Source organism: Myzus persicae, unplaced genomic scaffold (assembly GCF_001856785.1).
Source record: "Myzus persicae strain clone G006 unplaced genomic scaffold, MPER_G0061.0, whole genome shotgun sequence".
Taxonomy (NCBI): Eukaryota; Metazoa; Arthropoda; class Insecta; order Hemiptera; family Aphididae; genus Myzus; species Myzus persicae.
In genome coordinates this window covers 50177-68831 of record NW_019103910.1, presented here as the reverse complement: position 1 = coordinate 68831, position 18655 = coordinate 50177, and the positions used below count along the sequence as shown (strand labels likewise).

The following is an 18655-nucleotide window of genomic DNA, read 5'->3' as shown; positions in this document are numbered from 1 at the left end:
CACTGTTATTATTACATCCTTTTCCGACCTTTAATCAGTCTATGATATAATATAGTATATGTGCATTGAATTTATTTATTGAATTTGTCCTGATCAGCTGCGAATGCAAGATACCAATTACGTTATATGTTTTTTGAGTGTATTATAACATACTCACGATGGTGACTAAAAACGATAATCTCATGTGTCAACTGATGGTTTCAGATTACAACCGGTTTAGCAGAATGACAATGGACGTCCATCAGCACAGAAACGTGACGACGGCCGCGTCATCGTCACCACCATCGCGGTACTCACCGCCAGTGGCCGCCGGAATCGCGCAGCCGGTGCAGACGTCGTTGCCAGCGGCAGTTGTCGCGCTGCACCAGCGGCCACAGAAGCGGAGTTTTGACGTGGCGTTCCTAATGGCACCGGATGACCTGAGCAAGCGAAGGCCCCGGCCAATGCAGGCCGCTCAGCCCATCGCCCGGTCGGCGTTCACCAAAGTGTCACCGGATCCGCCGTCATCATTGTCGCCTGCCTCGTCTCCGGCTACGCCACCACCTTCGGATTTTGCAGCCTACATGCATCACAGCCAGCTGCACCACCAGCAACATCACAACCTGCAGCAGCAACCACTCCACCCACATCACCTTCAGTCTCAGCAGGAGTGCAGCCTCAGCCCACCCCTGCCACCTGTCGCGGCGCACTTTATGTCACCGTTTCCGCTTGGCTTCCGGTCACCGTTTGCGCTGATGATGCCGCCCCGGCCGCAACCCACCGCGGTTGGCTGCAAAGACTACGCGTCGCCTCTCCAACCATCACCGCAGTCACACCAGCACCATCAGCAGCAACAGCAGCAGCAGCAGCAGCAACAGCACCACCATCACCACCAGCTGCAGTCGATGTCGTCACCATCTCCGTTGCAGTTCGGGCAGGCGGCGGCTGCGGCAGCAGCCGTGGCCGCTCTTCCGGCCATGCTGTTGCCCGCGTCCATTGCCGCGGCAGCGCTCACGTTACCGTCGCAGAACGTGTGCGCTAAGTGCAACGTGAGCTTCCGCATGACGTCCGATCTCGTGTACCACATGCGGTCGCACCACAAAGGCGGTGACGGAAATGGTGGCGTTGGCGCTGGAAACGGTGTAGGCGGCGGTGTTGGTGGCGGAGTGGGAGCGGGAGGCGCGGGCGTCGGTGTAGACGCCAAGAAGCGACGGGACATGGACAAGCTCCGGTGTCCAGTATGCGACGAGAGCTTCCGGGAACGGCACCACCTGACGCGGCACATGACCGCGCATCAGGACAAGGAGGGTGACCGGCTGGACGACGAGGACGACGCGCCGTTGCAGCAACAGCACCACCAGACGCACCAGCACCAAGGGGCCAAATGACGCAAGGCGGCCGCGGGCGGACGGAGGCGCAATGCCTCGTACTCACGCTTTGCGGACGACCATCGCGTTTAGAAGGTCCCTTTTTTCCTCTCTCCTCATACCCTTACGCAACTCCGTCACACCTACCCACTCATTCCTCCAAATACATTGAGCGAATCTTACTGCTCTTACGCTTAGGTACAAACGGTACATATTATCATATTATGATTGAGGAGATACCAAGTTACCGCAAACGGTGTACAGTGGTGTACCTGTTCGACCGGTATCGAGTGAACTTTCATCTTAAGTGTACGAAGAACAAAAACTAACCACTCACATATTATACTGTTATTATTACAGGTCCTCCTCACACGAAGATCTTTTCACCCAGAAGACTCTTGTAAATGTATATATAGACCAACATGTATTTATATACCTACTTACGTTTTAATTGATTTATTGAGTTTTTCTTACGAACAACTCACGAATCACGACCCACTAGTGCCCCCTTATCGAAGCTTTCACAATAAATTAAATTTTAATATCTTAAAATCATAAAACTAATCAAATCGTTTTATGTATCGAAATTATTTTTCATTTATACAACACAACCTTATACAATATACATATAACCAAACTATAGAAACGAACCTATTAACCGCAATCAATGTAATTTATTAAATAATATAGAATGATCATTTTTTAATCTATACCTTCTTTATAATATATTTCATTCGGATCTCATAATTTTAGTTAATGAGATTTGTTTTATAGAATTAAAATTAAAATTAAACAAACCCATCGTAACGTATTATATAGGTACCTCTCAGTTGTTTTTTTTGCCACATGTGTTTTTCTCATGTTATAGAATTGTGTAGCCTAACGCTAATTCGCATTCAAATAGGATTAAAAATTAGCTGCGTTCAAGACGGTAATAATTTTCAATTACTTTGCATGGATAATGTTCATATTTTTTTATTTTACTCGAATTTGATTTTGGCCGGTCTTGTAGTTTTCTTTTTTGCGCAGCATATACGTCATATATATATATATACACTTTACCCTCTAATGCGAAAACAAGGGTGACCATTAGGGTCGACAAAAATGACAAATGTCCATACAAATCATAGTCGAATACGAGTAATAATTAACCGTGTCCACGAGGGTTGGTCGACGAAGGGTGGGGATAAATTTAATTCTGTAATGGGGTCCGATAAATAGATTAAAATGCCCCTTTGGCCTTAATAAATATTGTCACGTGATCACTGTTTGTATAATTTTAATATTAAAATTAAATGGACCGAAATCAAATGATAGTGATTTTAAAATGCATCTCTCTATAATATTATACATCAGCTGTATAGGGTTACCTATATATTCACACACAACATTTTCCCTGCGTGATATCACGTCATGACGTATGCAATGAACTCGTAAATATAGTATAGATTTATGCGTGGGTGTGTGTATATTATTATGATTGTTACTAATCTTTTTTGATAAATTGTAAAATATAATATTCATTTAGTTTGTGTATCATCGTCTAATGATAATGTTTCAATAATAATATTAGGCTCCATATCCTCTGTTCGTGAATTATATACATATTAATTTGGTAGCTACTATATTGAATGTAATATTGGTTCGTCATGTTTTTAATTCCAACTAAATATTAATCGAGTGTGTCAATATATTATTAATAATGTTTAAGTGTATTTTCTATTGTATAAATATTATTTAATCTAAATATTGTTATTGAAATTAATCGTTATTTAGCGTTTTACTATTTCTTATTTTGTTTTATGTTAAATTATGTTTCATATTATGTATCATATAATATAACCATTAGATACATAAAATCATTTATTATTATATCTTCTTTTGCTATGCATGCATAGAAAGTCAAGTGTCTAAACTGTTATTCGCTAAATTATTGTTAGTATTGATTAGAAAAACCTGCTGATAATATTATTTAGAATTATTATTAAATTAAAATAAATAAAAGTTTCAATATCTAAATTTGTTATTTTTGTGTAGGTTATGTCTACATTTTATAAATCATTTCCAATATTCCCATATTATGTTTCCTTCGCATTTATTTTAAAAAACAGTGTGCCTTTTAGAAGTTTATAACTATATATAATATAATATATTATATGTACGCTATATTATACTATAGATCAAGTTAAATATTCAGTAATTTAACACTTTTCGAACTTTCACTTATGCGAGTTACTCGTATATTATATTACTCTGTACTAATACTAATTTATAAACTAGACATAAAAGCCAGTGTTTGCTTTGTTCAAATGGTATGATAATGAACCTAACCTATAAATAAAAAATTCATTTTCCATGAATTTTGAATTTATCACTTTTCATCTCAAAAAGTAAAAACTAGATCCAAATTGTCGCCCGCAGATACCAACATCGATAATGAAGCATTTTCTGAAAACCCTAAGCCCGATATATCTAAAGTTACTAGTTTACTACTTGAACGACGTCCAATACTGTCACCGCGTTTAAAAGAAAAACAAATCAATTCTCAATTTTATCTTATCAGGCACCTTAAAATTCAAAATTTTCTTTGTATACTATAGGTACACATTTAGGCCCTTATATAATAAACTTGTAAACTACATATTAAGTTACTTTTGTTGCTAATATGGTTTCTCAGAATGTTGTTTGGGGCTTAACTGTTTGGAGGGATATATCTTCCAACTAAATATAAATTCTGCAAGCTTTTCAATCGATAATGTGCCTTCAAAATGTATCATCAACAATCTTCCGTGTTTTTTAAAATTAATTTCTTCATTAAAACATAAATAAGTACTGTTATGCGGAAACAAAACCTTTCGTAATAACTCATTACCTAAGATCTCACTCATAACTAGATTCTCAATCAAACCTTCTCGTCTAAAAGCTGTTGTGAAAAATACTCCTGGGATATTAAGGAAGACGCCTAAACCGGAATTGGCTCAAAGATCAACTTAACCAAATTAAGTTTATTCAGTCAAGGGTATCTAAACTGCGGATTATAAACCCAAGTTAAAATTATTACATTCAACCCCATCATTGTTGTCTTAATAAATTTACTTTTTGTACATATAAGTTACAAGTAGTTTGTAAATATAACAAATGAAGCTACGTTCAAGAACAAAATTAGGAACTATCTTGTAAGGCGACTATAGGAAACTATGGTTATAGGTAATAAGAAATTTGAAAAATCAAGAATGAAAGTACCGTCAGGATAAAATGTCCGATGTATGAGGTGCAATACGAAACTTTAAAAACTATAAAAACAACTTTCATTAGGTACTCACTTTGCATTATATTCTATTTACTATGTTGACGGCACTATAATAGAAATTTAAAAATCGAGTTTCTACTTTTTTTATTATACATAGCTCATATAGGGAAGTAATTACGACTGAGGAATATTGCAAACATTATAAATACGAAACGCCAAAATTGATAAGATATGTTATTGTAAAGATAAATTAAAACAAGTTGGAAGAGTTCAGTTTGCGTGCTAAATTCTCAATTTCAAAACGTATTTCAATAAAAATAATAGCATAAATTATTATTTCATATACAATTATATTATGTGCAGTAACTATAGACACAAAAATGAATAATCAAATACAAATTAACGATATTTATAAATGCAAACGTAACTATGTCCTGGTAACTAACGGACGGAGAGATACAAGGTGTTAATTAAATATATTTAGAAATCTAAAGGGATATAAAGTTATTTTAAACATCAATAAGAAAAAATGACTACAATAATAACAATTGACAAATACGTAATATACATCAATTTTATATGAACGAATAAAACGTTTCAAAAAGGGGTTAAATATTTACCAACGGACCATATTTGAACATTTAAAGCTTGACTTCCATTATATATAGGTACACTGTCATTATGTACAATGCTGTTCAATGTTCATACAATATATATAATATAAAACGAGACTTTACTCCCATTTAATATAGGTGTCGTACCCTGTAAACGTCTAAGTTCTAGCGAAACAACCACTAAATGTACGATAAGCCAAAGTTCAACTTGAACATTAGTTGTTTTTATTGCGATCGTCTCGCTACAATAATTTACTTTTAAACCATGACAGGTTCAATTTTTTTTTTATTCATCTCCGAACCAAATCGGGTCCCCGGTTGATCATAAAACAATAGTGCGTTATTATTATTACTTTGAGCGAGTTTTTCGCATTTCTATTGAATGTATAATTTGTTCACGAAATACCCGCGCGCACAGACGTCTTATATAAAAATGCAAAAATCAAAAATCCGTCGTAAAAAAAAATGTATAATATAGAAACTTCGAGTTTTTATTGTCTCGTCTCATCCGGGGGTTCGTGAAAATATCTTGTAGACCGTCGTAAAAAAATAAAAAATAACACGCACATCCTGCCCCGTCGCTGTCTATCTGTGCTCTCAGCCGTCTCCGTCTCTCGCTTTTCCGTCTCTTTCGCTGACTTTTCTCTCTCTTTTTCTCTCTCTTATCATACGCCATCCATATTGACCGAGGGCACCGAGAAAACCCTAACGACTATTACCGCAGATGACCATAAATCACATATATAACCCCCGCGCGTTCCTTCGCATATTTTTCCGGAGAGGTTCGCTCGAGAGGAGGAAAAAATGGAGAAAAAAAAGTGAAAGATACTCACACGCTCACACTCATACACACACCCAAGTCCTTAAGGTCTCCTCAGTCGAGTATAATAATATGTGTGTGTATGTACTCTCGCGCGTATGGCGAGGGGTGGGGAGGTCAATAAAAGTGGAAATCTACAAGACGGAGCCTGGCGGCGCTATTCATGGTGGCCGGAACGGATGACGCCCCGCGCGTTATGTGTGTTATATCCTTCTTCTCCGTCTTCTTCATCGTCTCCACCTCATCCTCTTTTTTCTCCTTCCGACCCGTACAATATACAAACATCCCTCCATACCGCCGCCGTCTTAACCTTACCCGGACGCCGCCGCCATTGCGAATACATACACACACATCATATTATACGAGTACACACTACACGTTTATTATTATTATTATATATACATGAGTGTGTGTGTGTGTGTGTGTGTGTGTGTGTGTGTGTGTGTGTGTGTGTGTGTGTGTGTGTGTGTGTGTGTGTGAGTGTGCGTGTATTATATATCCCTGTCCGATATAATACACAGCCACGGTACGGGCTGTACGAGTAGATAACAGCTGGAAATATAAATCCCTCCGGCAGGAAAAACAACCCCTACCACAGCGCCACTCCAATCCGACAAACCGCGAGTGGTTTCTCGCACACACGCTTTTAAAAGATTTATTAATAATACGATATATTATCCTCTTATATATATATATACCTTACGACATAATATATATACTTTTGGCCTTCGTATTCGATTCTGAATTGTATACAGCGCGAATAATCAAATAAAATAGTAATAAAAAGTCATGGATTTCAGAATACAGAGCTTAACCTACCTACCTATAAAATAGTATATTTATTATTATTTATTAAAATATATGTTGTAAACGTATCTTACGCATATTGTATACAACTAGTTAAATTCAATGTTTTTACTGTTTTTTGCGATGAATGTTATATGGAAAATATTTGCGATGCAATTACGAATAATAATATATTCGTATGTGGACATTTGGGGGCTTAGCCCACCCTAGAAGCTAGAAATCATTAAAAGCTCTCCCGAAATTATAATAGTCATTTAAATTGTATGTGATTAATTGGCTCATTTTGTGTAGGAAGATATTTTAAGCCCCCCCTCTCCTAAAATGTAATCGAAACTCCCGCTATGATTACACCTATTGTATTTACAGAAATAATTTGCCCCCTTTTTTGTTTGCTTAAATAGCGTGTCAACAAATTGCATGTTTAAGAAAATGGCATGATATTAGCTAGGTCCTGTTAGTTTTTTACGTTGTTAATTGTATTAAAAAGGAGTGAGAAGAGTTGAAAAATAAAAAAAAACAACAGGTTATTTGAGAAATAATGGTTTAGAGTTTATTTGATTAAAACTGATAATAAAATGATATATGTTTATATTTATTTCTATTCCTATAATTTTATAATAAGTAAGCATATTTCGTAAATAATTATTAAAAAAATTCGAATATGTAATCATCTTGTATTGGCTGATATATATGAATCAAATGATGAAAACCAATAAATACACATTTATTTAGAGTTACGGCTGATATCATTAGCATATCAATGTGCTCATAAAGGTGATGTTTATGTATTTTAGAATTTTAGATATTCAATTATCTAATTATGTATTGTAATAACATATTATGTATATTTTAATATTTGATTAACTTTGATATTTATACACACATGCATGACAAGAAAAGGGGAAAACGGATAATGTAACACATACAACATTTAATGGTAACTCAAGATCACATACTGCTCATTATTCTGGTATTTGAACAAATAGCCTATTTGCTTCTTATCTTTGCGAATTTATAATATGTACTTAAGTATCCAATCTTCTTAGTTAGGTATTTTAAAATCTATTTATATGAATTTTTAATGAGAATAATCGTAATTTTTACTACAGAAATCGATAGAAAATTAAACAATTTTGAATTATGAGTTATGACAAATATAGAGTTACGAAATAGTGACTTATTATGGCAAAGGTATCTACTTATCTAAGTTATTAAATATTCTACTTTTGTACCGAATTAAATCATACAATTTAGAGGTTCATTATAAGCTAAATGTAATACATATTTTGTCCTTGTAGGTGCGTCGGCACTACAACACATTACTATAGTAGTATATCTGAACATAATTATTTCAATTTTAAGTTTTAAGCTAATTAATAAATAAAATGTGGCGGTGTTAAAATATAGGAAAACATTTACAAGGTACTGTTAAAGTAGAAGAAGTTTGGATTACTTGTTAGTAGTTACACTGTAATATATTACATCGTATTATGTATTTTTTGTGAACATTTTTTTATTATTTAATATTTAGAACTCTTTTTAATTTCAACTCAGTAATAATTTAAAGTTACCTTTTATAACAGGTTCATCACTATATAATAAGATTTTTCTTCTCACACTTTTATTCAACTATATTTCGTTTGACAAAATTACTTAAAAATTCTTCAACTTTTAACTTTAGTTAGATTCATTAGCCTTTTTTTATCTCTATTTATTTTAAAAAAAACCATTTTATAAATAATTTATCATACGATTTATTGTTTTATGCATGTTGAATATTCTTCCCATTAATAATTAAACGTAAGTAGTAAATACCTACTAACTATAATATCCGATTTGGCTTTTAACTTTTAAGTGTCAGAATTATTGGTTCCATGGTTGTTCCGAAAAGTTCTATCCGAATAATAAATTGATCCACACGGGTATATACAAATAGGGTATACTCAAATTAGGTTTTATTTTATACGGGCTAATTAATTTTTTTGTTTTGTAGGTACCTGTATGATATAGTTTAAAAGTCTTGTACACTTTTATTCTTAAAAATAATTTAGTGGGATACATATTGGAGCTGATTTGCAAGCGTGTTGCAATAATTTAAGGAATCAATGAAGATGTCAATTTTTAGGTATTGAATCAATTCCGATGCAGCCGTAAATAATATTTTCACTAGGTACCCTATATAGCCACGTCTAACTGTATTACTTTTGTAAGCGTAAAATCACATGTCGACATTATCGAGAAAACGAGAGCAATAGCCAATAATTGTAGCTTTACATAAGACAGGTTGTCTGGTTGTTGTGTCGTACTCAAAACCATTTTATTGTAATCGTCATATCGCCATCTAGTAGACAACCGTGTTGTAGGTATAATAATATTTGTTAGCTATGGTATTCACTATGCACCAACACATGCATATGGGGAAAAATAACAGCGATGGAAATAAAACGTATTTTCTCGATGCGGAAACGGAATCGTAGGTATTGGTACGTCAAAAACTATATTATTATTATCAATCATCGCTCAATATAATTACCTACTGTATTATATACCGTACACGGACCACATATTATAGTAGCTCGTATTTTATTATCGGGTGATAAATTTCAAACGAACAGCAGATTCGTCATCAAAAAACACCGGTTGCCTGCGGTTTTCGCCCCGAAACTTTGGCCCGGAGATATAACGACGACAATAATACACGGGGATGGTGTATACGGTCGCTCCGGCGGAAACAGTTGGCGGTCCGCGCGGATGACGGAAGTTCCGACGCAAGGTACCTATATACACGTTCTACAATTGCAATGCAATAATGGTGATAACAATAATGCGCAATATAACTGTAAATAACCGCGATATATTATATCGTTCGGAGAGGCACATGTATAGACGCGACACAATACGCCGGAAAATACCTAATAATATAATAACAATATTATTGCAATGTATATAGGTACCTGGAGCTCAACCGAAAGGGCCAGCACGGGAAACCGGCCATTGTGCGCAGCCGGGGTGTCGGCGGGGGTTAAGCCGTTACAAGGTTCATTGTGCGCGAGCGCCGGACATGTGGGTGGGTGGGTGAGCGGCTATCGAGGGGAGGGGACACCTGTCGACCGTATTCGTTTTTCCACCCGCGGGCGCCATCGTCGCTGCCGTTACCGACCACCGCCACGTTATCGGTTGTTCCGGAAGACCCGATGAAATTAATAACCGTCCGTCCGGCGTCGAAATCGCAGCGCGCTCGATCGCATTGTTTTTGGGCCCTCGCGATGTGCACACCACGGACCGAGAGCAGGCACGGCCGAGATGACAATAAAATGTATAATATATAATAACAATAATAACAATAATAATAATAATAATATAATACGACTGTACGCAGATACACACTCCGCTCACACGCATAAAGTACCGCGAATATAATATATAACGACGTAATACAATCGCGCGGAACAGACGAGGGCGGTATATACTCGCGTATATAAATAAAACATGACCGGAACGAGTCGACCGGGTTTCCGTCTATTTGCACAAAGTTCGCCACAGCTTCCCGCCCGCGCTCCGGTGCAGTGTGTTCGCCGCACCGGGGTTGTAGTGGCAGCAGCATTCGCATTATAGGCCACTACCCCGGTGGAGCTGCAGGGCGAGTGTTATTATACCGCGCCCCCACCCGGCCTGGAGTGTTATAGTTTTCCTATATCGCCGACGGAGGCAATCCGGAAGTGAAGTGACGTGCTACCCCCTACCCCCCCCCCCCCCCCCGGTCCACATGCAGCCGCGGACGAACCTATACACACACGCAGTGCGGTGGTGCACACGCATATTATTCCGCCACCGTGGTATACGAATAATAATAGTTTAGTCACGGCTGTCGGGCTGCTATCCGCAGCGACGTAGTTATACATACGCGTATTTATCCGGGTCCGACCGCAAGCAAGTCGTGCTATGTCATACCGTTGTACAGTACACGATCGAATATCATATTATTATGTTGTATTATTACACTCTACTAACGGTGCTGCTGCAGAGATCGGTTTCATTCGCTGGTCCTGATACATTAGTTTACATATTTTGTTTCTGTCCAACTCAAGCACTGCCTATAAACAAAGGAAACTTGGACATGGGTATTGAGTGAGGCCGTATTTGCTCGAAAATATTATCATAGTAAGTCGAGACGACTTTATGATGACCCGACGAAAAGCTACAACGACTACTCGCTTAAACCTCGCAATAATAATTAAACTTTAATTTGTATAGTAATTATTCATAGTGAAAATACATTTTTATGATTACTCAGAGTTAAGGATTGGCCGAGAATATACAAGTTGTAATATAATTTTGAACATTATGTAATATGCGAAATAATGGCCTTTTCGGAATTAGAATGTCTACAAAAATATTGAAAACAGATCAATACGATAAGTGAAGAAGATTCCAATAGGTATTTTAAAACCTTTGTTGATACAATGATATGAAACTGACAAAAAAAAAATATATATAAATAAATATAACAAATCTCGATCTGATGGTGAAAGCTTGACTAAAAACTATGACAGGCATGATTATATTGGATATTATATTACCTGTTTAAAAATAAATATTTAAGTTATGGTAATGATTCGGTGAGTAATATACTAATGTAAGTTGATGGAGATAACAGTAAAACATAATAAATTATCAATCATGTATATTATATGTACGTACTTATTATTTATATTTTGTTAGGTATATTCATATTTTTACATTGTTTATAAATATAAAACAAAATGTTACATAGTCTTTTTTTAAAACAAGTCAAATAATGGAAAAACAATTAAAAATAAGGTACCTAGGTAGATACTTACGTATAGCAGTAACAATAAAATAGGGAATTGGACAAGAGTGTAAAAATCACTTTCGACTGCAGAACACTATATTATTATATGGATTATGGATTATATTATATTATGGATAATGGACATGTATTTTTCTATACGCAACATATTATTATATAAATATGCAAAGTCCAGATGGTTGTTGTATGTGAAACGCTGTAAGATATTGCAGAAGAAAACAATAAAGCTATTTGTATTACAGCGTTGCGTGTGTTCGTTTTTTAAGACCTTTTCGGTCCACGCTTTATAGAGCAGTAAAAAAGCTCTACAAGTTTCACACCGCATTTCTGAATTTTCGAAAATTAAACAGGAATTGTATTTTTAACATAATTTTAATGTTTAACTAATAATCTCAAATATCCAAGGTACCTTGGTATATATTTGTGAGAACATATTTACAAAACAACAAATGAAATATGAAATAAAATATGAACAAATTCTCTATTTACTATTACAATAGTTATTAATTATGGTGGGATATCACGAATTTTATAATTTGTCTTCAAGTCTAATCTATAAATCAAAATGGAAGTATTGGATAACTTTCACAAGAACGGTGTTTTGAAAGGAAAAACTTAAAATTCTAAGACTTTGGAATATGTATTATCCATCAAACACGACGTGTAAAAAATAATATCAACAATATTAAAAACTTTTTCGTGCATTCGTTTACAATACTCAAGATTTCACATTATATAAATTACTGACCAAGCAGAAGTTTGAATTCTTACATCTAAAAAAAAGCTGAAAACTTACAAACACGCATGTTATGTATATATACAAGTATATACTCGCGTCAGTGCGAGATTCTTTTTCTCTGCAAAGCCAATAAATTCCTACGAAATCTTTCGCCAAACAGCCAAAGCGTCCGCCGATCTTCACAAGACTATATATATATATATATTTATATGATATCACATATTACCAAATACAAACGTCCACTTGTCACTCGATAAATTTTAACTTTTTTTTTTCCGCCAAATTGCGTCAAAACTTTTCACTTGTTTTTTATTCTCTCTCGCCACCACCACCGCCGCGCCCTTCGCGCCGGAGACCATAGGCTACTTTAGCTTATTGTCTGTAGAAAAAGTAGCAGTGTGGGACACGCGGAAAAAAATGATTAAACTCGGTTCGGTGTCAACTATGTACAGCTTAATGTATATAAATAATATACATTATACAATATACATTTATATATACAGAAGTTGTTTGTATATGTACATATAAATATATATCCGACCATACCGAGGAGTGACACACACATTTATACACACACACACACACACATATATATATATGTTTATATATATGTATAAAAATATATAGCAGTGAGAGAGGTGTGTAGCGGGGCTTATAACAATAATAAAAATAAAAAGGGCCACGCCAATATGGCAGTTTGTTGTCGCCAACGGTTCTCTCGTCGAAAAACAAGCCAATTCCATTTTCCAAATTAAATCTCGTCCGATGATATACGGCCGGCTGAGGCGTTGCATATGGCGGTGGGCGACCAATCTAGCCAAAGTGAACTCGAAGCGCACAAAAGCTCCTAAATATACTTACGCAAGCGCACAGACAAACAAACACACACGAACACACACACACACACACACACACACACACACATACACGCAAATCGCTAATATTATTATGGCTCATAATACGTCATAATATTATGATATTTTATATGGCAATGGCACGATAGGATAACTAACAAAACCACTATATACTTTTGAAATTGACGTCTTGGACCGGACGAACGCAGCCGGCTGCTAGTTGAACGTTCGAAAAGACGATTGCAAACATATCTTGTAATATATTATATTATACTCGTTTGCCAAAATTTCAGTGGCAATACCCCGCACGGTAGAGGACCAGTGTCTGAGTACGCAATAAGCAAACAGCCACGTTCCTAGATCTGGATTGGGTGGGAGGGGGGATATTCGATCTTTTTAGGCAGAGGGCCATTTTTAGTAATATCGTCATAAGAATTTCGATAAAAATAAATACTTTAATTGTTATTCACTGATGAAAAGTGAATATAAATCAATATTTTATGAATTATTAACATACAATAATATTAGTAAAGATATTGTATACAATAATGATACAAATACACGAAAGCATAATATACTACTTTTATTATATAGGTATTTTGTGATTCATAATATGTACCTATGTTATTATAAGAATATAATAATAATATATTAAATTTCAATAAAAACCTGAGAGATATATTATTATTTAGAGGTAATAAGCTAGATAATAATATGCTTATTTTTAAATTTAATAATAAAGCCACCAACACAATATTGGTTCAACAGAACACAAATTCGCTTTTGCACGGAAATACCTACAACACGTAAGTATGGCATCATCTAAGTCCTAATGTGGTTTTTACATCGTACCATTCGTACCACTACAGATTTTATCAAAATTATACTGTCCTGTTTCATAAAATGGATCACCAATTTATAGGTAATACACGATCGCACCGTTAACGAGTATATCAAACCTCACGAGTACTTAACATCTCAATATCAGTCGAGGTCTTAACAAGTATAATTAATATACACCGCCTTCACACGTCGCACAGTGGACACTCGTCGTATTGTATTATATTATGATTTATTTAATCCTCGACATACTCGAGTGCTAAAATTTGTTAGTCACGTCGATGACTATGATGATGACATTATTCCGGGCTGTATGACTTATGTAGTCAATCCGATTCGGCTACAGTCGTAAATCAGTATCAATTACTCCTTTTGCACGGCGGCGGTGGCGGTAACGGGCCACCCCAGCATCCATAAATCCGGATTTGGGGGTGCGCGGTGTGACGAGGGTTGTAGATGTGTGTACGCGTGTATATATAATATATAAGGGAACTCAAATTGAATCATACGCTCTGGCTGACTGATGTTCCGTTTATTCAAATGGACCTTTGTGATGGTGTGTGCTAATGCCAGTCGTGGTTTATCTGACCCATCAAACATCACCTTCGTCCCCTTTTCATCTAGAAAAAATAAAATATCAAGATCACTCTGACGCAAACACTTTATATACACACATGTATGTGTGTGTGTGTGTTGTATCCGGTTTATACGCACACTCACAAATATGATATTTATATACGATAAAAAAAAAATCACAGTAAAAATATATAGGATATTACATTATGGTCAGGATTCAGCTGAATCATGATCAAAGACACTTATATATTCGAATCGGAAACATCTTGGATTGACCTGTTTTTTAAACATTAAACCACTACAAATGTAACGATAAAACCATGACTTCCATACATAATAATAAAAATCTATAAACGTAAGCCGCCTGCTTCTAAACATTTTAGGAATATCGAAAAAAAACTATCCTTTCGAAGACATAAAAAATAATCTGTAAAATACAGAGAAGTAGTTATTTTTTTTTTGTAAAAAAACTGTAAACATAAGTATTGCTAAATTTATAATTTAATTTTTAATGAAGACTAGAGGTAAGATTCACTTTTTAACCCTTATGAGTTATGGGTAATATTAATTGAAGTATTTTACCATACTAGTATCTACTGAGGAACTATAGGATCTTATAAGTTAGTAAAATATAAATATATTATTATATTGATATTATTAACTATTAAAATAATATATCAAGAAATTAAAAATGTAAAAGTGTTTTATTAAAAATGTGCTGTTTTAATTTTTTTAAGTAATACGTGAAATAAATTTGTTTTTACTTAAAACAGTTTCTTGAATAATTTTATTGTTTGGTTGAATTGTACTTTCCATTCACGAAAAATGTGATCTGTTTTATGAAAATTTTAATCGATTTATATTAGCAATAAGCTAATAAATAATATACAATAGTATTTAATAATTCCATTTTATAAAAATCTCGTGTCACAGTGTTTGTGGTCGCAATCCTTCGAAATACCTCGATCAATTTTAATGACATTTTTTCCTTAATATTTGGTAGGCATGACTGTGTGAGAATAGGTCGTAAAATATTTTTCACCTTCCTACCGCGACTCCTGATTTTTCAACCTAACCTTTTGAGACTTAAGAGAGACATTTTTGTTTACAAATGGTTGCTATTGGTTATAGTAGTAATATAAATATATTTAGTAGAAATTGGTATTATTTTTTTTTTGTTTATTGGTTGTCAGTGGTTAATATTAAAATTAGGTATAAGCATGCATTAAATTCAATTTTCTGAGTTGCACTTATCATCGGTCTTATCGTCATTGTTCATCGGTCTTTCCTGCAGTCAAAGTAATTAGAAATAAATAGAAATAAAAAGTATTATTTCTATGGAGTAAGCATCCAGCGGATTGCCTACCTGATAATATATTGCTCGCATTATCACAAGCAAGTCTCATATAGACTTGGCATTTTTAACTGACAACGAAGCGTATGGGATAAGATGGTATAATATATTTTTTGATTTTATTTATTTAAATATACGTATGCATTTTAATGTAAATATTCTGTTTGTTTAGTCTTGATATTTTTTTCTTAATTTGTAATGCCTCTAATGTTTATAAAATATTTGAAATACACCTTATTCGTTGAGCTTTTATAAAATATGAAAATAAAATAACATAAATTAACGTTATAAAATTCTTCATTGATTCGTATAATAGATAAGAATTTATTAAAATGATAAATGCATTTAAAAAATGAGTTTACAACTTTTAACTTTTAAGTATCCATTAATCAAGTTTTACTGTATCTGGGGAACAAAAAAGGCTGACTATACGAGTTAGACAAAAAAGCCACACTATAAGTACTTCTATTTCGAGCAAAAACGATATTTAGCAAAACAAACATTCTTCAAATGATTACTAAGTTTTAAACTTAACTGTGTTTGTTTTTGTACAAAAGAAAATATTAAGGTCATTTTACAAAAAAAAAAATATATTGCTTTTTAAGGCGATTGTTTTACCGTACATTTAAAGTCGGTTTGAATCGATATTTACTCTGTTGTTGGATTAATTAAATATTAATACTTAAGTACCTAATACACAATAATAATACAACGAAACACAGAGTAACAATTCGCAGTAGTATTAGGGTAATTATTGCATTTACGTTTAAATAAATCAGTTAGCTGATCAAGCCATTATGTGAGAAGGGCGGCAGTGTTATGTTAATGAACTAAATGCTTAAAAAACGGTTACCTCTCATACGATATTATGTGTTGTATTTTTTTTATTACGCACGGCACATTAGATCTGGTACATCCGTATAATAGTCGTCACTCAACATTTTGGCAAATCCAATTCGAATACCCCAACCGATATATCCGAAATATTTGGCTACAATTCAAAATACATAGGTACCTGTCACACATGATAGTATGCAGCTAACGACCACATTTCAAGTAACGGGTTTTCGATTCATGTGTTAAGAGATTGTCGGGGTCCTCTTCGTCGTAAAAGTCATGCAGTGGAAATGACGATAGCATGCAAAAAGATTAAAAACTATTCTTATGTGTGTTGAAATTGGTCCAAAATCGTGGTTCGGGATCGACAAAAAGGGTGTTGTTTCGCAGTAAGCAACATTTACGCACATCGATTCGGTTCGCAGTTTCTTTTGCTCTTAACACTTGAGTTTAGTTCATTGTTTTTATTATATTTGAAATGATATATAATTTTTCGCACATAAAATATATTCCGTGGATCTAAAAGGACGGTCGTGTCACTCATTTTGTAACATTAGGATAATATATGTATTACGTATATGTATTTACTCGTAAATACTAATTACCTAATTTTATAAATTACTAAAAATGTATGTAAGTATTAAATATAAATCGAGACCAATAAGAAATCATTTTACAATATTATTTTATTTATCAAATTAATAATAAATTTACCAATATCCGGTACCGAAGAAAGGGAAGCAAGTTGGATGTTCAGTATTTTCTCTGTTTTTTAAATTTAATAACCACTTGACAATTTAATTTACAGTTGCAGAAATCTTGAAATGTGCACTTTAAAAATCTTAAATTATCCTGTATTATAGGTAGGTATTCAAATATAATCTTAAAATGTGATCATCAAATGTTAATTGTACTACGTTATACATATTATACCCTAAATTTAAAAGTTGATAAATAAATTATTTATCAAAAGTTAAATAAATGTATAAATACGGTATAACAACAAATACAATAACACTAATAGACATCATGACATTTATAAAACAATATATAGATTGCAAAAACATAAACAATAACGCTAATAGGTAATAAATGTGTTGATATTCCTAGTACTCGTGTAATAAAGATGTACAGTTTATTGTTACAGAATCATTATATTATAAAATGTAGTTTTTAAAATGTCAATTTAAGTTTTCATCGAAAATGGTGATTATGAATTATGCTTGTTGACTTTAAATTATAATGTAGTAATAATGCTTTCAAATTTCCACCATATTATACAACACTATTATATGGTGGTCGTAATTTACATGTGACTAGTTTAGCGCTAGACGCATTTATTTTCACGAGTACCTATTTTAAGTGGCTGTGGTTGTGTCAATATGAAAACTGTTACTATAAAACCAATAACTGTTTATACTGACAGAGAAATAGCGTGAATACTACGTATTTATTATAAGCCTAGAGTGAAATTCTCCTAGTCAAATTATATTTAATACTACAGTTTGTCATGACGATGTGTCGATGTGGCGTAGAATTAGTTCCTTGATCGAATTTGTTTTTCATTAGATTTGTTATTCCGAAAATGACAAATAAAAATACCGATTTTTTCTGTTCGAATAAACACGCATTTCGATAGTTTTCATGCTGCAGTAATTATTTATAAATACAGCGAAACTTTCATACACAACATTTTCAGTTTAACGAAATGTTTTTCAGAAATACAACTAAATTATAACCAAATGTATGTGTGTATCTTAATGTGTGAACACATTACTCTATAATAC

General features: G+C 34.1%; 1 protein-coding gene across 1 annotated transcript; it reads left to right on the top strand.

The window, feature by feature from the left end:
• Positions 1–194: 194 nt before the first annotated feature.
• On the top strand, positions 195–3331 carry LOC111036185 (hormone receptor 4-like). Its single transcript, XM_022318116.1, has one exon. The coding sequence runs from the start codon at positions 195–197 to the stop codon at positions 1365–1367; it is 1173 nt and encodes a 390-aa protein (XP_022173808.1). The 3' UTR covers positions 1368–3331.
• Positions 3332–18655: the final 15324 nt, after the last annotated feature.